The 25,235-nt window shown below is 44.7% G+C and overlaps 1 protein-coding gene across 2 annotated transcripts in view; it reads right to left on the bottom strand.

The window, feature by feature from the left end:
• The window catches only part of LOC119187632 (Spaetzle domain-containing protein 3), a 116,559-nt gene extending 94,262 nt beyond the window's left edge, over positions 1-22,297 (bottom strand). For both annotated transcript variants that reach the window (XM_037435720.2, XM_037435721.2), the window contains exon 1: positions 22,057-22,297. In XM_037435720.2, coding sequence (XP_037291617.1) covers positions 22,057-22,071 — 15 coding nt within the window. In that variant the 5' untranslated portion in view covers positions 22,072-22,297. The remainder of the gene's footprint in view (positions 1-22,056) is intronic.
• Positions 22,298-25,235: the final 2,938 nt, after the last annotated feature.

The raw sequence follows: 25,235 nt of genomic DNA, 5'->3' as shown, positions 1-25,235 counted from the left end.
CACATGCCCAAAATTTAAAAAAAAGTTTTAGTTAATTTGAAAAATCAATCACCTTAAAAACTAATTGTACCCTATGGTCTGTGAAAAAGTAACCTTTTTTTTAAATAACAAACAAGCAAAACAGCCTATTCAAGTACGAGATGAGGCCAATAAATGAAACCACGTACCTGTTTTCTACTCTGGGACACGACTAAAAATGTAAAGAGAAATAAAATATCTGTCAGGAGTACCATGAAGAACTTGTGCTGAGATAGTAGGCCCAGAGGGAAATGTTGGACGCTTAAGCACGACCAAACACTGGAAAAGAGCGTTATGTTGCTCTCTTACTGTGCTTACTTTTATGTCTAAATTTTCCCTCTAAGGTGACAGGAGCTTTGAAAACCCGTGGTTTATTCAATAACAGAATAACTTAGGGCATCTAGTTCTAACACAACCCCTTTTTTAGTCTGTCAAATAACGGAAATTCTGTATTCCGAGTAACAGACTCATGCTGTGTTAAAAATAACAGAGCTGCCGTGTTTAGGAAAAGGAAAATGACGTGCACGTAATAACGAAAGCGTGCTGTGGGTGGAAATGCAAAAAATAAATTTACAAAGCCTCCGTGAAACGAAGTCTACTGTTTTTTTTGAAATTACAGAAAACCTCTCGCACCGATTTACCAGCAAGGTATTTTGTAAACTGAGACTTTTTTTGGAGTGCATATGACCGCTCTACCATAAAGAGCTAGCAAAACGGCCGCGAGCACGCTATGAACGTAGCATGTATTCATGTTTTACATCACGCAAAAGTCAAGATTATCAACTTCGAACGTGTCATTTACTTTCGTTGTCTATTAACGTCACGTGATAGAAAATTTGGTATATGTTGAGCCATAGCGCAATGGCCACGAGTGCGCTATGAGTGCAGCATGTCGTCATGTTTTACATGACATGCATGTCATGATTATTATCTTCCGACGTGTCATTTACCTTCGTCGTCCATTCACGTTACGTAATGCCAAATTTGGTACACGTGAAGTTAGTGAAACGGCCGCGAGCGCATCATGAGCGTGGTATGTCTTCATGTTCTTAGATGACACGCATGTTATGGTTATATTGTTTGCACCAGTCATATGCCTTCGTCATCCATTGACGACACGTAAAGCCAAATTTGGTATATTTGATGCGATCAAAACGACTGCGAGCACACCATGAGCGCAGTGTGTAGCCATGACTCATGACTTACATAACATACGTGTCATGATTTCCACTTTACGGTCTGCCACATGTGTTCGCCATGCAGTCAAGTCATACCATACCAACTGCCACACGTCATGTGAACGAAACCACCGCCCTGCCGCGGTGGTCGAGTGACTAAGGCACTCGGCTGCTGACCCGCACGTCGCGGGATCAAATCGCGGCTGCAGCGGCTGTTTTTTCGATGAAGGCGAAAATGCAGTAGGCCCATGAGCTCAGATTTGGGTGCACGTTAAAGAACCTGAGGTGATCGAAATTCCCGGAGCCCTCCACAATGGCGTCTCTCATAATCATATGGCGGTTTTGGGACGTTAAACTCCACATATCAATCAATCAACGAAACCACCGCAAGAGCAACAAGACCATCAAATGTAAACCTTGACATTCATGACATCAATGTCATAATTTTCATTTGGCTAGTTATTTATGCTTGTCACACAGTCATGTTGTGTCTTACCAATTTTGGTGTCGATACCTTTATTAAAACGGCCAGGAGAGCTAAAATTCGTTGGCGGATAGATAGATAGATAGATAGATAGATAGATAGATAGATAGATAGATAGATAGATAGATAGATAGATAGATAGATAGATAGATAGATAGATAGATAGATAGATAGATAGATAGATAGATAGATAGATAGATAGATAGATAGATAGATAGATAGATAGATAGATAGATAGATAGATAGATAGATAGATAGATAGATAGATAGATAGATAGATAGATAGATAGATAGATAGATAGATAGATAGATAGATAGATAGATAGATAGATAGATAGATACGCTTCAAGTCGCCGAAGTTCGCTAAGAAATTCTTCGCATTCAAAAGCACTAACTTCCTAGTAGGTGAAGGTAGTATAATGCTGATTAGTGAAAGTTGCTGGTTTGCTGAGTAGTTCTTAAGTAGTGCTGACTCAAATAATTAATACATTACTGAATTTTTAATTATTCGGCGTTTATATGTGCATGTGCATTGCCACGTCAAGATAATTCAATTACAGAAGCATATATTGGGTAATAAGCGAAGTGCAATTGTCTACGTAGATTAATTAGTGGCCACTGATTACTTCATCTAATCACAATTGCAAATACGCATAACAGCAACATACATAGAGGCATGAACGAATCACAGATGTATACACGCAAACGCGCACATATAATGTCAAGACTTAGCCGGTGACGTATAATGCCGTTTTTTTTTTTAAGGTATTTATGCTCCTACTTAGGAATAGCACACTGTGTACTGGTTAAGAGCCATATAAATAAGAAAAATAAGGGACGTTTTGTACACATCATTGTCTGCCTTTCAATATATTTCTATTAGGACTTAGCACAAAAAAATTTATTCCAAAGTAGTCGACAAAGTTGAAATTCGTCAGAGTTTTTATTAATAGTGTCACAATTATTGCAAGATATACTAGTAATTATTGGGATTTAGCGTCCCAAATTCACTACATGATTATTAGAGACGCAGTAGTGGAGGGCTCCGGAAATTTCGACCACCTGGGGGTTCTTTAACGCGCACCTAAATTTAAGCACACAGACCTCAAGCATTTTTGCCTCCTTGAAAATGTGGCGGCTGCGGCTGGTATTTGATTCCTCGACCGGTGGGTGTAGCCAACACCACCTAGATTTTTTCCACCTAGAAAAAATCTAGGTGGTGTTGGTGTAGCAGCCTAGTGCCTTGGCCACTAGACCACCGTGACGGGTCGCTGCAAGATATAGGGCAGTGTTTACGAGAGATCTGGGAACGTATGCGGCTCAGCAGTTACCTAGTTAAAAAGAGCAAGAAAGTATTCCTGGTTAGTAACGTCAAGAGAAACAAACGAGAGAAAAAAGGAAGGCCGGGAGGTCAACCAGATGCTAGGATCCGGTACGCTACCCTGCACTGGGGCTCGGGAATAGAAGGTTGAAAGAGGTTTCAAGCTTCACTAGCTGCTGGCAATAGTAAAGAGATGCCGCGAAGGTAGTAAAGTACGCTCGAAAGTAAACGCATGCGTTGCCAACTGTTTACTAACTTTTTTCAGGATTGCGCTGACGATGCAAATACCATATATAGGTAGCGAAAGAACTTCTTCTATGGGAACTAGCAGTCTGGTCTGGTTGTACTGAACGAGATAAGTCATCAAGCTACTATCCCTCGACCGTGGTAAAGTGTTTAGCGTAGTTTCACAGTCCTTATGCATGTGATGACATCCATTTTTTTTGTTGTGATAATCATTGTTAGCTCGATGAAGCTATCGCTCCGCCGCGGTGGTTTAGTGGCTAAGGTACTAGGCTGCTGACCCACAGGTCGCGGGATCGAATCCCCGCTGCGGCGGCTGCATTTCTGATGGAGGCGGAAGTGTTGTAGGCCCGTGTGCTCAGATTTGCGTGCACGTTAAGGAACTTTCGGTGGTCGAAAGTTTCGGAGCCCTCCACTACGGCGTCTCTCATAATCATATGGTGGTTTAGGGACATTAAACCCCACATATCAATCAATCAATCAATCAATCAATCAATCAATCAATAAAGCTATCAAGATATACCCTTCCTACGTTGAGGAATTGTAGGGATGAAATTGACCTGTCTGGCCATTCCCGAAGTGTGAATTGGCGCTGGTTGTTTTCATTCCGAGGAATTGAAAAGAACGGAATTATGGCAAGTTGCAATTACCCGGAATGGAATGGGAATGGAATGGAGGTGCCTGTTCCGCAACACTGGATGGCATGCGCTGCACCCCACTGCGTATACAAAGCGTATTGTACCATCGTTCTAGGATTGCAGTCCCCAACTCCTCGTCACAACAACCTGTGCACCCTACTTTCAGCGTTAAGCCAATAGTGCCGATGCCTGCCCAGATATGCATGGCGAGCACTTCGAGCCGTTATGCATATTTTCTGCATATATAAACTTGCAGAACATATGACCATGAAAAAAGAAAAGACTGACGTTCCTGCCGATGCTTTCTTGGCATTGTCTCACTTCAGACACTGTATTCCAAAAGATAGGGCACTGCCTTGAGACAAGGAGAAAGCGGTCCTTCAGGGGTGGGGGGGGGGGGCACTTTGAGACTACCCCTACGACGCAAAGGTAGTCCCAATCGGCCTCTTATCTTCGGAGCCGAGGTGACGTCGCCGTATAGAGCGTATACAGGCCGCACATCGCGTGGAGGAAATGCCGTGACAGAGGCCGCTTATCAGGCGCCGCGATCTGCTCGTCGCCCAAGGCGAAAGCCATCGGCTAAAGGGGACCACCAAAGGCTACCGGCATCTTCTCGGCTGTCACGCTGTGTCCCACTGGCTGCAGGACTGTCGAGGGTCTGATGCCGCCGTGTGCATGCCAATGAGGCCAGCCCGCAGGGAGCCGCGATGATCTATCAACGCTTCCTGCCGTGCCCTCGCTTTGCGCGCCGCTGGACGCGTTGTCGTCGATCGCGCGCCGATCTGAAAGAGCCGCAGCGAGGGTTGTCGCGATGGGGCGCACAGCGGAAGCGTGCGGGACGCGAGCCGTCGGGTCAGCGGGGCCCGTCGCGTCCATGACCCAGAAAAAGGCGCCGGCCGGTGAAGACACTTGATGGGTTTTATGACCACGTCGCACGCGCCCCCGACAAGCTCTTGTTTGTAACCATGTGTTGCGGCAGTACCAAACAGACATCTCGAAGGCTGAGCGCTCCGTTGCGTCAGCGCACCGGCAACGCGTAGCGCCTCGCGGCCGCGCAGTTAAGAACAAAGTGAAAGCAATCGCAAGCGACGGCTGGCTCGCGTAGGCTGGCGTCTGCGGCCAACGCGGAAATGAGCACAAGATGTACCGGCACATGCAAGACTCCCGCCGACGGCAGCCGCTGGAGGACTCCCGCGTTAAACATGACGAGGAACACTGAGTATCTTGGAAGGCTGAATATTCCCGTTACTATGCAAGCACGTGGAGTGTGATACGACGATGAACGCTTGAAAGGAATCACCGAAAGTAAATATTTATTATAAAGTATTCAATTAATCCCAATGGCTGAGCTAATGCTGGAGACAAACTATTACTCTGAGATAATACCTTAGCGTAATCTAGGAGAAAACAAGTATGGCTGAAAGTTGGGCCAAGCAAAGCTGTCAATTATTCTGACGACTACGTTGCTTCTCCATTCCTATATAGTGCATTAAAAACGCTTGCCTGGCGAGAAGCAGTACTTATGCCCTTCAAAGATTGGAAGAGTAGAACCCGAAGTGCGCATCTGAGTTCTTGATAGATTGTACGGCACAGAAACAGTGTTCAAAATAAAAACTAAGCCATACACCGAGGAAAGGACACAAGTGTACCTTCGACACCGAAGTACCTTCAACGCTTCAAGCCCTAGATTACGAGTTTGCGTGAGTATATATAGGGACTCTGCCACTCGCACATACACACAAAATCACTGCAACGACTCGTCTACTTATGTTCTTTTATTCTTTTGTCAGTAATTGAACCTGTCCGTCCTACTCACCGTGCGTCTAAACAACTCACTTACTCGTTTGTGATTGATAGGATGCAATTAGGGAGCCAGTAAAAGAAGCAGTACAATAGAGAGTCAGAATGGAAGTTTCAGAGGTTCCCAGCCTGATCGTTCGCAGGCTCGAATCAAATATCGATCCGTCACATTTTAAAGGGAGTCCCCGCATTCACACGTCTTGAACATGGTAGGCGTTACTTGTAAAGAGAATGTCCCGTATAAGAGAGTGACCTCACACAGACCAGCTATTTCAAAAACCAGCGACTTCTTTCGGCAAGGGCAAGCAATTTAAGAGGCCCGTGAGGCAGCGTGAGCGATCATTTTTTGGTGGTGCGTGTGGAACCTGAACGCTGCCTCGTAGCTCACTGATACCCTACGGCCGGGAGTCGCAGAATATCCAGACGGAGTTGGCGTTGTCCAGACAGTAAAAAAACACGCTTACAATGAGATGGTCGTGAAGTATAATTTGAAAAAAAAAGCTAAATAAAATTTTGATGCAGCTGACTCTGAAGTATATATTATTACCGCGTCCTAAATCACATAAATAAATCTCATGCAGTAGGCATGAATTGAAACTCAAATAATAATAATTGTTGAGGTTTTACGCCGTAGTCGAGGGCTCCGAGAACATTGACCACCGGGGGTTCTTTAATGTGCGCCTGAATCCAGGCACACGGGGCTCAAGCATTTTTGCCTCGCTCGAAAATGCCACCGTGGCGGTCAGAATCCGATCCCGCGACCTGCAGATCAGCAGCCGAGCGCCAGGACTATCAGGCAACCGTGGTGGGGACTCACGGGACAGTTTCTCTTAGTAACACGAACTTACGCTGGTGCAATACATAGGAGCGAGGAATAATACATTTATTAATTAAATTCTAGAGTTTTCAGTGCCGAAAGCGCGACATGAAAATGAGGAACGCTCTAAAGGAGCAGCTCCATGTAAATGTTCACTAACTATAGAGTTCTCTAAAGTGGCCGCAAGGCATAGCACTGAGCTAGCATTTCACACAGGCTAATATGCGTCCGCAACGGCCAGTTTCAGATCCTACGAACTTGTGCTTAGCGGAGCAACGCCGTATACTGTCGCTAGGCCACCACTGTAAGTATTATATAAAACGTGAATGGCACAATGATTGTCCCAGTACCACCATAGATGAGCATATGTGCCACGGTAAACCCTAATAAGTGTGCAGCACTGCGTATTTGAGCTATAATAAAAAAAAATGAAGCGACTTTATCCATCGCTGAAAAATAGTAAGAAAAACAGTTAAGATAGAAGAGAGTAAGATAAAATGCATACTACACTATTTTAAAGGTCTACCCTTAATCAGAAATATATATATATATATATATATGTATATATATATATATATATATATATATATATATATATATATATATATATATATATATATATATATATATATATATAGAGAGAGAGAGAGAGAGAGAGAGAGATGAAATAGATGATCAGAGTTTCTTCCGGCTACCGTAATAAAAGTTATAAACTTCGAGAATAGTGCAATATAGGAAACAAAACAGTCAAATATTTATTTAATCCTTAAGTTTCGGCTAGTGGACCAGCCTTCTTCGGAGGATCTTTAGATATATCTGCAGTGAAGTAGACGCACGTACGAAGTGATTTTTATTAAGGTTTCGGCCGCGGGACCGGCCTTCAACAGAACCTGATGAAGGTTCTGATGAAGGCCGGTCCCGAAGCCGAAACCTTAATAAAAATCACTTCGGACAAGCAAACACAACAATTCAGTCAGTAGCTTTCCGAAGGATGTCGAACTATTTATTGCGAAAGTGCATAAGGCGAATTTCCATATCCTAAAGAGCGCAACAGCGGAACTTCCAGTCATTGTCACATGCGTGAACAGCCGCAAAATTATTTTTAATCTTTAAACCGCAGTATCAAAGACCCGCAGTGGTGGCTCAGTAATTATGATGTTCTGCGGCGAATCACGATGCTGCAAGTTCGGTTTCTGGCTGCGGCAGCCGCATTTGGCTAGGGGAGCATTGAAAAAGCAATAATGTATGTACTTTGACCTACATGCGCGTAAGCTATTGCAGGTGGTCGATTTTTCATCCGAAGCCCGTCAAGTCAGTGATTTTCATATCATAAAGCGTTGGGACGCTGAACACTGTCATATTTTAAACGCCACTTGGTTGCGACGTATGTCTAATCCGCGCTACCGTCCTCTGGTATCTTAATGCTGCATATGTTATTTTAAATACCAAGAATTTCTCTCCGTACTGGAAGCACTTATGGCGCCTATCTGCTTATCTATCTATCTTGCCGCTTACGCCTGGATTTGATTCTCTCGTGATAACCCCCTCAACTTGGCGCGATCAAAAATTAGTGAGATGGTATCAATAATGTCACAATCCCAACGCGTACGCCGTGAAACGATTCCCGCCAGACAGTGGCACATACCCACAGGTGGGTATGTGCCACAGGCGACTGAAACTTAGCATCTACCCATGAATGATGAGAACACAATGGGAAATTTTAATGCGTGAGCGTTGAGAAAAAATTGGCAGATCTCGCGTACAACGGGAATCTATGCGATGCACGAATGAGGAAGGTTGATATGTCACCTCAAAATCAGCCCAAAGTTGCGAGGCGGCCGTAAAATATGCCGTACATGACTTCCATGTCATGATTATATAGTTCAGACGTGTAATTTATCTCTGTCATGTATTCACATCACGTGATACCAAATTTGATATATGCGGAGCTAGCGAAACGGCCGTGAGCACGCTATGAGCGTAGCGTGCAGTCATGTTTTACATGACACACATATTATGATTATCATGTTTCGACGTGCCATTTACCTTCGTCGTCCATTCACGTCACGTAACTAAATTTGGTATATGTGAAGCTAGCGAAACAGCCGCGAGAACGCTATGAGCGTAGCATGTAGTGATGTTTTGCATGACACGCATGTCATAGTTTTCATGTTTGTACGTGTCATTTACCTTTGTCATCCATTCAAGTCCCATATTACTAAATTTGGTATATGTGAAGATATCGAAACGACCGCGAGTGCGCCATGAGCATGGCGTGCAGTCATGAGTTACATGACATGCATGTCATGATTTCCACGTTAGGGTCTGTCACTTATTATGTTCACCATGTGCTCATGCCATACCATACCAGTTTTTCAATATGTCATGTGAACAAAACCACCGCAAAAGCAGCAAGACCATGAAACGTAAATAATGACATTTATGACATGCATGTCATGATTTTCATGTTATGACTAGTTAATTATGTTTGTGATACAGTCATGTTATGCTATACCAACTTTTATATCAATACCGCTATTGAAATGGCCAGAAGAGCTAAATGTTGTTGGCGGAGATATACAGATACGCTCAAAGTCGCCAAAGTTCGCATAGAAATGCTTCGCGTTTGAAACATGACGTCGGCAGCGTAGACCCAACAAATGCCAATGAAGTAATGTCAGGGTCAGCAGGAATCGAACCCCAGCTCCGCGTGGAAATTAAATATTCCACATAGCTGCGCCAGGTCTCGGAATGGCTTTTCAAATAGACCCTAATATTCGTGAAATGTCAGTTGGGGTTGCAGTGCTGCTTATCTTATTTGATAAAGCTTACATATGTAGTTTTTTTTATAGAGCCGTCATGTCGGGTTAACTTCAATTGTAGTTGGGCGCTGTGCGCTGGAGCTGATTTGTGTAGCAGCTAGTGTCCAGGGCTACCATCCACGCGAGCAACAGCGCTTCATATCAGCGTATTGCATATGCACGTGTTGCTAATATTCATGTTCCTTTTAGGCATCGTTGTGCAAGTGCAAACAACTGGTTATACAAACATCTGCAATTATATCACATATGTCTGTACGTGCAAATTGTATACATATATTTAGCTTCATTTCGCGACCTGTCGCTCAATAAAAAAATTACATGGTCACCTTTCCTCCGCATGCTTAGCATAACGTCGATTCCCAAAGTACGTGGGATCTGATGAATTTTTTCTTGTTCATCCTTGGTTGCGAGTTTACTCTCAAGTTTAATTTTTGAGTATTCTTCTAGTATTGGCCTCATGGGTTATTGCTTACAGCCACAAAAGCATGTTTCTGCACACTATTCAGCAATTATTGGTGGTCACACCAACAAATACACCTACGTGGGTACCAAATGCAGTTGCTGATTTCTGAACGGATTTCAGCAATATTTTCAGTAGAACTACAAACGCTGAAAACCAGCCATAAATGCTGTGTTGTAGCGTTGATACTGCAATGGGGTGCACAAGTCGGCAGTCTAATGAAGCATTCCTCCTGTACACCTCTCTTCAGAAACACCCACTTCGTCCGGCATGAACCACGCGGCATGAACTCCTTTTAGCTGTATTGTTTTACACCCCCTTTAAACGCAGTGGCTAGAGCTGACCCCATACAATGTACATAATTGCAGTACCATTTAATCATGTTTCTTATCGCCGAGTAGACGTCTTACCTAACCTAGGTTCCAAGCCTTCTTGTGACGGTATACTGAAGTGATGAGCAAGGATTTTTTATGCGTGCCGATTGCCTTTGTCAAGAAATGTGATGGATTTTCGGTGATTGAAACGCACTCGCTAATTACTTAAGTTATGCTACGGCGGAACGATTCCTAGCGAGACAAATCTGACTATAGATCTCCCTGCATAAATACTAGCAAAACGAGTACCAATAATTTCGACCCCGGGAAAATGACGTCACAGTGGCTGGTATAGGGTAAATGGTATATGTCAGTTTTAGCAGAACATCTTGGAAACGGCTGCAGGTATTCAGATAAAATTTTACGTGCTCACAAAAAATGCCACTGGGTATGAGGTGACAGCTTTTTTTATGCCTAGGCTGCTTATCCTTCCTATGTCCCACTCCCAAATTTTAAAGGAGATTCACTTTTTATATGTAGATTGTATCTGCAACTACCGAAAGAAATGTAATTATATTCAGCCGTGTTGTTGTAGAGGCTCTTAGGTTGAACTAAAACTGAACTGAAGAAATATTAGATTTCTCGAGAAGTCTTTGTAGAAACATGAAAATACTGCTTGTGCAACGCCATGGAGGGTGTGTAATGTGTAATTTTTTTACAGCTTCACTTTTTATGAAACAGCAATTGTTTTAATTCAGATTGTTTCTAACTTGCTGTAGCTCACACATAAGAATTTTCATCGAAATCGATTGAATACATATTGAGAAAAATTACATTAAAGCTGAAAAATTTACAGAAAACGCAATTCGAGAAAAAGAGGTTTACTCTTGTGCATTTTGCTCATATGCTAGAGAGCGCGCGGCGCACTTCAGCGTGAAATTCAAACCACTTGGAGCAGCCGCTCGACGTCGGGCTTCCACAGGTTGGTTCCTCGGCATACAGTAGATATTTTTTTTTTGCTGTCAAAACTTTGAATTCAACCTTTGAGGGGTTTCATCTACCATACCCTCTTAATCGAGTATTGAGTATTTGTGTGGCATATATAATATATATTTTTTCTTCCAGATTCACCTTGTCAAGCCTTGTTTCATTTCAACCCTTTCTAGGCTATGATTTAGGTCACAGAATTAGGTTGGCGAGTCTATAGCGAGCATTTCGTCTCGACGAGAAATAAACATTACGCTGTGAGCTTGTGGAACTTCCAACTTGAAATAGTACGTATACAGCAGCGCTTTGAAGACGAGGGTAGTGCACGTTTTTGCTCGTTTGGACGTGTTCCTCTATCCTCTGAAGCTTTCTGAACTCTTACGCGGATGTTCTGTTTTCGTGGTCTGTATTATTATGAGCGTTTTTCTATTATTTGGAGGAGTTAGTGTTTTTAGCCATACGCGGAAGGCAGACCAGTGGGACATCACAATACAATTAAAAAGATGATAAAACTGAGGGCACATATCCAGATGTCAGTGTGTTCTGAGGCTCTTCTCGTGTCCGTGGATGTTTAACAGTATAACAACGACAATTTACAGTAACAATTGAGTATTAGACCTGCTGTCTATGCTACGGATGTACTGTGCCGCTGAAAGACAGGCAAGATGGAATGGCTGCCAATAAAAGGGTCTTATACCTGTCAGTGTTTTGATACGGTTGCATTGGTTCGGAAACGCTGCACCGCCATTTATAACACACATATTCGCGTACAAGCTATAACGTGACAGCAGGGACGTATAAAAATTTTTTTGGCATCTCTTTGATTTCGGGGAGGAAGGGGTGGGGTGGGGTGCGAAGGGGGGTCTTTGAAACGGTCATTTTTGGCTATCAATGTCACGTCTTAAAAATTTCGGAAGGGGGGCACTGCCCTGGTGTGCCACCCCATGGCTACGCAACTGCATGACAGTGTATATTACTCTAAAGCTTCCGGAACTGCGAAAAATGCAGCGTATAATGCGGAGTCAATGGAGGGAATGATTTCGTGAGGCACATACTTTGGCACCCACTCGAAAGGAGCATATAAGAAAATCAGGTTATTGCAACACATAAATGCGCCCAACATAGGCTTAACGGATTGATTATAACGACGTCCGCAGGTTTGATACCTTCAGACTACTAATCAACAGCAAATAGGCAATGAGAACTACCGTTAAATGTCTATAGGTTCGAGCTTGTTGGTACGACTTCATTTATGCGAAACAGTGCGAAAAACGAGAAGACAAGAAGAAGCACAAAGGAAAGAACGCTGAATTACCAAGAAATGCGTTTATTGGCGCAAGCACAAAGAAATACGTTTCTACACACGTCAGGAAGAGATAGGATAGAGCGCATGCACCTTTTAAATTCTCCTCCCATTCCTGACAGGTGTAGTAGCTTATCTATTCGTGCATGCACATTGCTTGGTAGTTCATCGCTCTTTCCCGCGTGTTTCTTCCTGTCTCGTCGTCGTTTTTCGCACTGTTTAGCAAGAACTACCACAATGCACAATTTAATTCAATATATCCCGTGAGCTTAGCGTCGCAACATTGTACAACACGTTATTGGGGATGGCCTAGTGGTGTTTTTCGGAACGATAATTCAAGAACCATCTATTATTGTTTAGCATAGATAACCTCCAGCGAAAATCATCTCGGCAGTTCGGATTGAGGAAGCTCAACATCTGTTTCTAGATAATTTTCGAAGTCACCATCTCTGTCCTGCAAGCCCATCTTGACAAGCATTGTCTATCCACATAATGTGGCTCTAGCGACAGGAGTGCTGCAACGCGTGTAGAACACCGAAATCCATGAGACTTCGGTAAATAAGTAGCTTATTTTCTGGCCTTCTGTCAGAGCTTCAATATTCGAAATGCCGAAACGGCTCCCCGACCATTTCCATCACATGTACCGTGCCCTTTTGAAACCATTGACAAAGACTGTTAACGGTTTCTGCGCACACACTCACGAACACCCACATTCCTAAGCACTCGTTAACGCTGCACACGCACGCACGCACGCACGCGTACACACACAGAAACACACACACTAACACACACACACACACACACGCACACACACATACACACACCTACCAGCGTTCGTAGTCGCTTTCATTCACACCTATAGTAACAGCGACTCAGTTCATTGTCACGTAACATTCAAACTAAAGAAACACAACTGCCAGCACTCCCCACCCCCCCTTTTCTACCCTACACACTATCCTCTTGCTCGCAAACGTTCTAGTGTGTTGCGGTGTTGCAATAAACAATGCTCTGGCCCTCAATTCAGGTAATTTATAGCAGAAATAGATCTAAAGTGGGGAAACTCGTAACTGGGGCATCAATAGACTAACAGTAATATGTTGGGTTCAACGTACCAAAACCACGATTTCATTATGAGAGACGCCGTAGTGGAGGACGGAGGAAATTTCGAACATCTGGTGTTCTTTAACGTGTACTGACATCACACAATACATGGACCTCTGATATTTCACCTCCTTCGAAATGCGACCGCCGCGGCCGGGATCGAACGTGCACTTTTCGGTTCAGCAGCCCCTGCCACTGACCCACCGAGGCGGACGACATCAATGAACTGTCATGCATAATAGGCCGGACACTTGGAAAGTGTGGCTCGTCGTAAGATTTATCCGAAGTGTGACTTTTTTTCCTATAACCGGGTTCATTTTCTCAACGGCAAAGAATGTCTGAAGACAAAGAATTAAAAGGTCCACTAAGGAAACTTTTCTATTAACTACTTAATTCAGATAAATTTTGCCGTTTTTTAGGAAATAAATCGGGGGACCCTTACATTCGCCTTTGAGAGTTGAACGCGTTAGCGACATCCTGTTCCTAGTGCGTACTTCGAATATTTAGTGCACACTTTTGATTGTATGACGTTTCTCGACAAGTTCAAATTGTGAGTGACCACAATGTAACCTATAAAGCTGAAAGAAGCCAGTGCAGCCTTCGCATATTTGTGCATTCTACATAGGTAGCATGCTTCGAACCCCGGGCACTTGTGCGGGTGAAATTCATCCCAACTATCATGCACCCAATGTGGCCTTAAGGGAATAGGCGCAGTAACATGTGGGACTTCTGTACTGGGTTACCTGCTTTAAGAAGTCATTGTGATAATCACATGTTCTGACGCCCGATGACAATGAACGCTTGTACAATGCATTATTTCTGCGATATTACATATTGTGTTGTGAAGCAAGTATGATTGTTTGGTATGTGGGATTTCAAATCCCACAACCATCATATAATTATCAGAGACTGGAGGATTCCGGAAATTTCGACCACCTGGGGTTCTTTGACGTGCGCCACAATCTGAGTACACGGGCCTACAGCATTTCCGCCTCCATCAAAAATGCAGCCACCGCAGCCGGGATTAAATGCCGTGACCTGCGCTTCAGCAGACGAGTACCTTAGCCACTAGACCACCGCGGCTGGGCCGACACATGTATACAAGACGCACCTGTTTGTAAAGGATGAAATTTACGTTCACTGCATTTCCAAGCAGAGGAAATTATTTTCACCGCTTTACGAAGCAGTGGGTTGGTGGGTGCTAGAACACCTGTTTGCCCCGTGAGCCACGCGCGTTCAATCTTCGCTTGAACCCGGAATGTTTTATTGCTTATTTTATTCGCATCATTCACGATGTTTCGGTCATACACAGGATAACGCTTGTTCGCTCACAACCGGCAACGCCGACACCGACACCAGAATTTCTGCGAAAAGAGTTTCTTAACTCTATCGTGTTAAAACTCATTCTAGATTCGACGTAGAAAGGCAACTTTGCGGAAGCATCTTTTAGTTATTAACAAATAAAGTAAAACACGCCATATATCGCCTTTATGTGTCGTGCATCAAGTGTAGAGCGTCATAGATTAAAAAAAAAACCTAGCGATTTCGCGAGCGTGTTTGCTGTGAAAGCACAACCATACCTACAAAGTTGGAATGGCCGCCTTCTCGGCTACCTTTGCTGTGTTTTTTACGTGTCTGTGTGTACGTGCGCGTGTGGGGGGGGGGGGGGGGGGAGATCCAGTCAGGACCCAACGGGATGCGGCATCCTACGGCGTTGTCGCACTTGAAAACAAAACCTTGTGCGGTGACATCACGGGAACTGTACAGGGCGGAAATATGTAGGGGAAACACGACTGCACAAAAGCGAGTAAGCCCAGAATGACGTCACAGGACATTTTGCGTCATGGCGTGTTGTCGTTTTCAGCTCACGGACGATGGGCGACGTAATGTCGATGGCGCGACGCTGACCAAACTTAGTATCTCGCTGCCTTCGCATCTCGACGTTTTGATGACCGTGAGAGTCACGTATTGCCTACGGGCGTTGGTGGCAAGCGCGCATTCTAACAAGACGCTCGAGGTTTCTCCTTTTTCAGTAAACGGAACTGAACGGCGAGAGCATCCACGAAATAAAGACTGTAGATGCACAGAATCAATCTTGATTACCACCTGTTCACGAGGTGCTGTGGATGTTCGAAAACAGCAGCAAATGATAGTACTGCGATGATTATCATCGGGTATTCGATACGCAACTATACACCAACAATCGTGCCAAAAATAGTTTCACAATGCGGGCCAGGCTACGTCTGTCACTTGCAATGGTCAGGTCACCTCAGAAAACTACCATTCTGCATTTGTTCTTTTTTTTTAATCAGACCTTCAGCCATTCAAGCACGTGCTGCGTCTTTATTATCATTCAGATTTTAGCACCTTACATGGTCTTTCGAATAGTTCAAATGCCTTTAGAAAGGTAACTATTATAAACTTAGCAGTCGTTAAAGGGCGCATGTGTTGGCATTGATAACAGCCGAGGTAATGGAGATCAAAATGCTACCTAACGAAGAACGCACATGACGCACAGGTGGGTGACTACGCAGAATCTGCATGATGCTATCAGGTATTTATATACTTTAGGGGTATATTTTCTGCGGGAAAATCTAAACCAGCAAATAAACACAATGCTCGAATGATGTGCGTCAGATTTTCATTTCAAACATCACACACACACACAAACACATATATGTGTGTGTGTGTGTGTGTGTGTGTGTGTGTGTGTGTGTGTGTGTGTGTGTGTGTGTGCGTGTGCGTGTGCGTGTGTGTGGTTGCCATACCGGCAGCATACATGACGGAGGCACTACCTTGGGCTGTTGAACAAAAGTTTTCTTGGTTGATATATGGGACTTAACGTCCCAAAACCACCATATGATTATGTGACACGCCGTGGTGGAGGGCTCTGGAAATTTCGATCACTACGGGTTCTTTATAGTGCTCCCAAAGCTGAGTGCACGGGTCTTCAGCATTTTCTCCTCCATCGAAAATGCAGCCGTCCCAGCCGGGATTCGATTCCGAGACGTGCAGGTCAGCTGCCGCGTACCATAGCCACTAGACCAGCGGGGCGAAGCAACAAGTTTTCTTATATTTTTTATATCATGACGTGACGTATGGTTTGGAAACGTCGAATGCACCAACCCGACCACTTTTATGTGCCTGTATCACCCTATAGGGTCCCTAGGAGAGAGAAAAATCTAGGAACTTTAATCAACCCTACCACTGTTCAGGAACACTAAAGTGAGACAATTCTCTGACTTAGATTTATAAACTGTACTTTGAGAACTCTAACGTCGTAAGTTTCCTAATCATATATTCAATATTCAAGAAGGAAATCGAGGTTGAAGCTCCGTCTTTAAAATCACGTCGAAATTAGCACAAGGACGTCAAGAATTTCAAAATCCATTTTTTTTATTTTCGCAGTATCAGCTTGGTGAAATATACTGAAACTTCGTACGTCAGGTCTATGACCCCCACAGATGACAATGTACTTTATTTTTACCAATTAGCAACTTTGTAGAACCTAGTATAGACGCCTTCAAATCCTTTCACGTGGTGGTGTTAGGTGCGGAAATCGCATGGTGGCGTCTCTACCCGCATTTTCTTTCCGCGCGTTTGCCCGCGTACAAAGCGTCATCTCGCGGTGAAAATTGCGTTTTCGGAATTGTGGAAATCGTGCTCTACAAAAACTAAAAAAGAAATATTTTTTCTCTCCTAAAGTCCCTTTCAAGGTACAAGACACATGGTTAAGAGCTCCCGGTAGTACGGTGGCACCAAATAGGGTCCGTAAAATAGTTAGTAGAACCAGCACTTATGTTTCGGTTGTTACAGAACTGCAGGACTAATGGAGTATCATAAATGCAGAATTTTTTTCTCTTTTTCAACGGCCAATGCGTATTTATGAAAGCAATCGGTACGTTTTGCCTGCGTCTGTTTGAACAAAGTCACATAGCAAGACAAATTGTGCGTCCACTGTTAAGCCAGAAGCAATTTTTTTTTTGTCGTATGATGATATGGCCACTTTACTTTCTCTCTCAACTGTCATCATTTGTTTTCGCAGTGAAATGAGAGAAAATACTAAACAGGAAGGTTATTGGATAACGCAAAAGCTCTTTGTTCATTCCTCCTTTCTCAATTCATGCGCGTCTGATTTAAAGGCACCAGTAGCCAGCAGTGATTCTATAGCAGCAGGTGTCGCTTTTGTAGATATATACACAGAGAGCCTCGCGTAGAACGTGAAACCGGTATTTTTTGTGCTCCTAGTGTACCGCAGCTTCCAGAACGAGTTACGTCTAGCTTCACCAGAGGCCACATGTAGAGGCTGGAAGTTAGCCAACGTAGGTAGCGTACAATGAACGGTGTTCAGTTGAGGCACCATATGTAATATGTATACATTTTTTTCGCCATTATAAGATCGTGGAGTTTTGCCAGCAAGACTAAAATAGCACATAGAAAGTGGTGCTACCACTCAGACAGAAATGTAGCGCATTCCCATGGCGGCGCACTGTGAGATCCCGAGTACGTATGCTATTTTTTCTCGTGGTTCATTTCAATCAAATTTGGTGTTACTCCTTTTCATCCCAGTTATACCATGTTATGGATAAATGTCGAAGAATGGCACCTGCAGAGGATATATTTAGCATCTGAAAAGGGTTATCGTAGTTACAGCCCCGCGTAGCCTTAGCAGCGGAGCTGTTTCAGCAGAGCGTAATCCGTCCGTCGTAGAGCCCTGCCGTGGTGGTCTAGTGGCTAAGGTACTCGGCTGCTGACCCGCAGGTCGCGGGATCAAATCCCGGCTGCGGCGGCTGCATTTCCGATGGAGGCGGAAATTTTGTAGGCCCGTGTGCTCAGATTTGGGTGTATGTTAAAAAACCCCAGGTGGTCTCAATTTCCGGAGCCCTCCACTACGGTGTCTCTCATAATCCTATGGTGGTTTTGGGACGTTAAACCCCACATATCAATCATCTGTCGTAGATCGAAAACTCCGCCTAGCGATAACATCACCTCGCGTTGTCTAGTAAACGCCGGCACAGATGCACGCTCACTTCGCCGGACATCGACACGGCTCCACCAAGCTATCGCCGACTGAGAGGCACTGCGCATTCGCCATGACATAACCTTCGCGCATTTGCGTCCCCCACCACCTGCGCACTACTGCCCGTGCACTACGAATGAGGCGTGACGTCACGGCCAACTGTTAATGCGCTCGCGGTGCGCGGTGGCGGCGCACCAGACGTAGACTTGAGACCGGGGAATGTTCACACTGTCGAGAAGGAAGCCGCTTACTAAGAATCGTGGCGCCCTGCAAAGCAAAACTGCCCAGCGTTGACGCCGATTGGACTCGGAAAGTGGTAAGCCGAAGAAGCCGCTGCAAAACGACGACGGTGAGCTAAAGACCCCAAATCAGCCTAGCACGACAATGCTTGTGAACGGCTAAGTATTCGTCAGCTCCGACAAGATCGCGGCGTCAGAGGATCCGAGAACAAACAATATCATGCCCGCAAGTTGGCGGGAGGCGCGAACGCCTGGTTCCAGCGTAGACATCACATAGTATAACTTCTTAAGGCCAGGATTAGCCAGAACTGCTGAGCCCCACTGTACGTGCCTTGAGCCACTGATGCAAGACACACCCGCCTGCAAAATAAGTCGGGTCGCGCGAGTGACGACCGCGATCTGATAAAACTGCATCGCCGCGCCATCTGACGTGGTGAGTGCGCATGCGCGTCCTTTCATTTTCGCATCGATATCTTTTTACTCGCTTGCCGCAGATCAAATGATTGCATGTAACGTTTAGCTCTAGGCGTCGCTTTCTTTAATCAGTGACGCGCTCAATTTGACGTGGGCACAGTGGCAGTTGAATGTTCGTGGCTCGCTTCACTGATGATTCATTGATTGATTGATTGATGTTTGGGGTTTACCGTCCCAAAACCACCAAATATGATTATGGGAGACGCCGTAGTGGAGGGCTCCAGAAATTTCGACCACGTGGGGTTCTTTAACGTGCACCTAAAACTGAGCACACGGATCTACAGCATTTCCGCCTTCATCTCGCTTCACAGACTACGGAGAGCAGGGTTTCACGCGTAAGTGTTGAAATCTCCTTTTCCGGTGTCTCGAAAACTCCGGTGTCGATGTCTACGTAAGCGTCGTTGGTACATTGCGAAAAATCGGCGTTGTCCGCAAGCGAGACCACAGGGTAGATGTAATTAAATAACTAATAAAGAATGTCGGTCCTCTGGGGGCACGAACCCATGCGTTCTGCGTGACAAGAGGGTGTTTAGGTTTACGCGCACACGCGTTTTTTTCCTCACGGCATGTGCAACGATGACAAGTAATTATGTGTGTGGCACCTATTCTCCACTGACACAAGAGATTGTATATTTTTCGTCAGGGCATAGCGAGCCGCATTCACTTCACGGCCACCGTGCCCCCGTCCAATCGAGCGCGCCACGGATTGAAGAAATAAAGCGACCCTATAGTGGAAAGCGCTACATGTAATCACTCGGTACGCTGAAAGCGAGTGAAAAGATTTGGTATGCGGGGTGCATTGAGCGCCGCATATCAGCCGTGTTCGCCATAGCAATGAACTGCCTGATCTATTTATGTTCTTGCTGGTAAGCGTGACCATCTTACGTGGTTGTCGGATAACGGCGCATGATCCAAACACGTGGCCACCCTTTCGATGGAGTTCACGAAACAGCGTTCGACTTAAACAAACCTTTTCAAGATTGTGCCTAACGGTGGTCAATAACATGGGCACCCTATACTTCTAATAATCTCACATTTTCGTTTGAGTTTCGTTTATCAGGAGTGTGCCGTAAAAAAATTCACGAATCAGCAGTTTTACGTTGAAGTTCAAGCACAAGGAGAGATACAGAGAGTGAGAAAATTGAGAACTGTGAAGGCTGTGAAGACTGTGGGGTCAGCTGTTCAAGTCCCACACTCAACTACGCATTCCTCAGATCCGCATGACGTGATGAAATCTCATGGCAAGTTCCTGTGTACACGCGGCTTCATTTTGACGTCATATAACTACATATAGTGAACATGTGCCACGGTTTTGGTTCACTCTTCCCATTCAGCACCATGTATTTATCGTCGATGTTGCTTTCGCTCCTTATATTTATTTCTGGCTCAGCAACAGCTTATCGTTGAAAGTAATTGCGATGTACGAACGATACGAGCAACTATATCGCGCTGCAGGAACTCGATGGAAGAAGTCTGCGGCACCACTACATGCATTTTCACAATCTGAGGCACTCAATTTTTTTGCTACCACGGGAATGCGTATAGCTGGCGAGATGAACAGCGATCTTTATTGTAAAACACAACATGTGTACGCATTAAAGTTCGAGTGATTTTATAAGGGTCGCTTTCTCTTCTGTCACGTTAACATTGACTGCTATATGTTTATGGTGCAGGCTGAAGATTTGTTTTTCATACCTCACATAAAGAATGTTACGTTAACATTGTGTGGCATAGGTGAAGCACATTCAGGCAGTACTAGATGTAAGGCGGTATTTACAATTTTATATGGGCTTTATGATGGTTAGGATGGTCTTTAGTTTCGTATTGCCGGCTTTTTTCAGTGCACTTGCGTCGGTCAAACTTGACGCAATTATTGTTAAGCGGTGCTGCGTTAGTGACAGATATTGCAAAGGACTATTTATCAGCATAAATATTTGCAGAAAGAGTGCAGATCAATCAAATACAACAAACTGTGTATAAGCAAAGAAAAGCGTGGATAAAGGCTTTCTTTCCCCTTGTATTGACGGTTACTCATGATAGGTATATACCAACAATCCTGTATCTCTCGAAATAGTTCTACCACATTACGTATACGCAGAAGAATACTAATTACTGCAGCAGCCTAAATTCACGAAATATTAACGGTGCGATGGCATATTGTTGTGCAAAAGACGACTAATTACTCGACATTAGAATAATGCACACTACTTTATCAAATGACACTTCACAAAAAAGACAAAATTAAAAAACTAAAAATTACCACCTTCTGCTCTCAGAAGCTTCTTTCTTACGTCTTGCAATACTTCCGACAGGCACAAGTAAGGAGAGTGTGTTAGTTTAACCAATCTTTCTCAACTGGTGCAGATGCAACACTTCAGGTGATTCTGATGTACTAGTACATTGCTTTACGTTGCGCTGTTTCATAGCGCGTACATTTAGATGCGGCTGCTTACTACGACCTTTAGGTTATGACGATGCCGTCGTGCAGGAAACCACGACAGCTTGAATGTTTACTGCATGTAGATGAGAGAACACGTAGTAACGGCAGTCTCCAACTTTTTTTTTTTTTGAAGACCATTAAGATAGCGGATTCTATCTTTTCCTTTTTTTCTTCGTCCCTAGTAAGGTTCTTTGTTGGACACTTCGTATAGGTGTCCAACAAAGAGCGAAAGCCGTGTCCGTTCAAGAAGCCCGCGTGCTTTCTCACAACAGCATGTTTCTTGGGGGAGAGGAGGTGCACAGTTCTTGCGCGTCCGAGGGTGACAGCCTGGCGCGAGAGGCCTCTATCACTTGCCACATGCGCTGCCATTAAGCACTGCGATTGCAAGCTAGCTCACCTGACGCCAATCCATGTCGTTCTTGGCAGCATGGAGTTGTAGCCCATTCACAGTCCGCGTGGCCTCCCTGTCGATGATCAACTTGGGTCAAGTGTGGATACCGCTATGCGCGGTGGATATACTACGTGAACCCAAGGTGCGTCGCTAGGTCCGCGTGGTTGCTCGCCTGGCAGGAGAAAGCGCAACCGCACTCAGCAAGGGCCCGACTGGCGCTCCGTCGCCGTGCAAGTGCCGGTCGCGCTCACGAACTCGCCGTCGCCCGAAACCACGGACGAGCCTCCCCCGCCGGAGGCACCCTCCTCTCCAGCCACCTCGAGTCGCCCTCGCCCGATCTCGTTTTCTTCTCCTTTCTTGCACACTTTCTACCCGTGCCTTTGTCTCAAGCGACTCTTTCGAAACGTTTACACTCTGCGGCCTGGTCACCCTTTCCCACCGGCCCTCGCACTCGACCTGTCGGGAAGTTGGCTCGGGAAGGAAGTTGCTGTGCAATACGGTTTTGCGGTAAAGGGCCGTTGTACCGCGCGTGCGCGCACACGCGCATGTATACGTACGCGGATCGTCTAGCTTGTGCGCCCACTTTCGCGAGCGCGGTGGTGAAGTAGCCTAAAACGAAAGAGATGAGAATTTGCGAACACGGGGTAACGTTGGATCTGACGTTTCAACAAGCGCCCTTGCCTTTTCGAGGCAGCGATCTCTTCAAGCTTCAGCCTTTTCCTTAACTATACTGCCAAGACGGCAGAGGCGAAGTCGTAAACGGTGTTCTTCCGTCCGATCCACTCGCGTGTTCCAAGTTTCGGCCATCTGCTGGCAGTCTGGTTGCGATAGCGCCTGCTTCTAAAATGGCCAGTGCGGACGCAATGTGGTTAGTTGGCTGTTGCTTCATAAGGTGCTCAAGCAGACCACACCTTCAGGAGATAGAGAAATAACTTTTTTACTCGCACCTGTAAAAAATTAAAAAGAATTAGGGGAAGAAGGCTTTAGCCTCAGCCGGCGCATTCATATCCCGCTAAACATACCTTTGAGAAACAGCCCAAGCAACATATACTTCTCCATTGCTAGGATCCTAATTAAGTCCGAATATTAACGCTTGAGTCAAAAAGTCAGGATTCTCATTTACCAAACATGATTATTAGCCAAATAAAATTTGAAGACAAATAATTGTTGTTAAAAGGTCTTGTCTTCGCCAAGGCCGCAGCTAGCTGCTGGTCTTGGGAACATTCATGTGCGTACTTCTCACCCTTTTCACTCTCGCTGGAAACGAAAAGGATTTAAATAAGCAGGTGTGCAGCGTAGCGTGTTGGAGGTTTTCTCTCACCTTTTTTTTTTACTTCTAATGTGTTCTAGCGTTGTTGAAATGCTATTATAGAATACATGCCTAATACTGTTTCCGCGCATTGAACGTCGTTTTGTGTGTAGCCAGTACACGGAAAGTGATGTAACTAGCAGTTCAAAAACTTATGTTGCACGAGTCCCAGCATACGGAAATATCCACAATACCACCTAAAGGCACACTCTTTTCTGGCTTCGTCGTACTTGTCACAGAGATCCCGTGATTATGGAGATTTGCCGCTGACCCAAGGGTCGCGAGATCGAATCCCGTCTGGTCGACCGCATTTTGCTGGAAGGAAAGTGCTAAAGAACCATGTGCTTAGATTTAGGTGCACGTTCCAAGACTCCACGAGGCCGAAAATTCGGAACAACTGCACTACGACGCCTATCATAATCATTCCGAAAACGTCATTTGAAGAACCATGGAGAATTTTCACCACAATAGCCTTCTCATGAACATGTCTCATAAACAACACCGTCTTTTTCTTTTTATCTGTTTCTTCAAGGAAAATATTTTATTTCTTTATTATGTTTTTTACTATGTCAAGGGAAGCACGTTACTTTTTTTGCATGAAGAATGTTTATGTTTCATGAAGGATATTTATTATGTGTGCATTTTATTTTCTCCTTTTCTGTAGAGTGGCCAGGACACCCTCAAGCTGATTGCATCACCTTTTTTCCCCTGGTCTCCCAGAATATTTTTGCTGTAAATAAAAAATAAATAAATAATAAATGAAAATACCGTTGCTTTGGAGCACAAGACCTCTACAAATATTATTATGGCTTGGTCGTAAAACAGCAGTTGGCAAAAAAAAACACAGAAGTAGAAGGGGGAGGTGATGCTGTTTTTGATGATGAACTACTATGAGCACCTTTTTATGTTGTTTATTGAAATGTAGGAGAAGCTAATACTGAGATGTTCAATACCCTTCACCGTATTAGCGCAAAATGAGACTTTGGTATCTTGAGCCACGTTCACCAGAACTTGTCCTAGTACTATTGTGACTCCCTCATTGTTCCTGTCCGTTGTCTGGTCAATACAGACACGACACTCCGGTACCGTTAACAGAAAAAAAAACATCTGGATGAACATGGATTTTCTATAAGACATGATTGTAGGCTCCTAAATACAGGCCTAAACTTATGTTCCTATATAACCGGTAAAGCGACAAGACGCCACAGACAAGGGTCTATATCGGTGCGGTAGCACCGTGACACCGTCAATCGGTACTCACATAGCCCCTTGCTGAGATGATGCGCGGGCGTTCTAAGTCTTTCTATTCTTCCAGGGACCCGCCTGCAAAAGTCAGTGGAGATTACGCAGCATCGTCCTTTACATGACCACTTTATTAACAATTGTACCTTTTCTCCCTGCACCGAACTGTTCGATAGTCCTTTTTCTTGTGTGGAAGCTCTGGTAATGAGTATTCCATCAAAGCGAAACCTGGCCGTCACAATTATCAAGCATCTTAGATGCATATAAAGCTACATTGCAAACTTTTTCAGCCTTAAGCGAAGATTCAAAGCACTGAAGATACTCGTACTTTATCATGTTCTGGCCTTGATTTTGATTGATTTGTGGGGTTTAACGTCCCAAAACCACCATATGATTATGAGAGACGCCGTAGTGGAGGGCTCCGGAAATTTTGACCACCTGGGGTTCTTTAACGTGCACCCAAATCTGAGTACACGGGCCTACAACATTTCCGCCTCCATCGGAAATGCAGCCGCCGCAGCCGGGATTCGAACCCGCGACCTGCGGGTCAGCAGCCGAGTACCTTAGCCACTAGACCACCGTGGCGGGGCAGTTGTTCTGGCCTTCACTGAAATGCGCAAAAACTAAATATTGC

Source organism: Rhipicephalus microplus, chromosome X, assembly GCF_043290135.1.
Source record: "Rhipicephalus microplus isolate Deutch F79 chromosome X, USDA_Rmic, whole genome shotgun sequence".
NCBI classification, from domain to species: Eukaryota; Metazoa; Arthropoda; class Arachnida; order Ixodida; family Ixodidae; genus Rhipicephalus; species Rhipicephalus microplus.
Note: the sequence above shows the minus strand (reverse complement) of the source record. Positions and strands in the feature narration are given on the sequence as shown.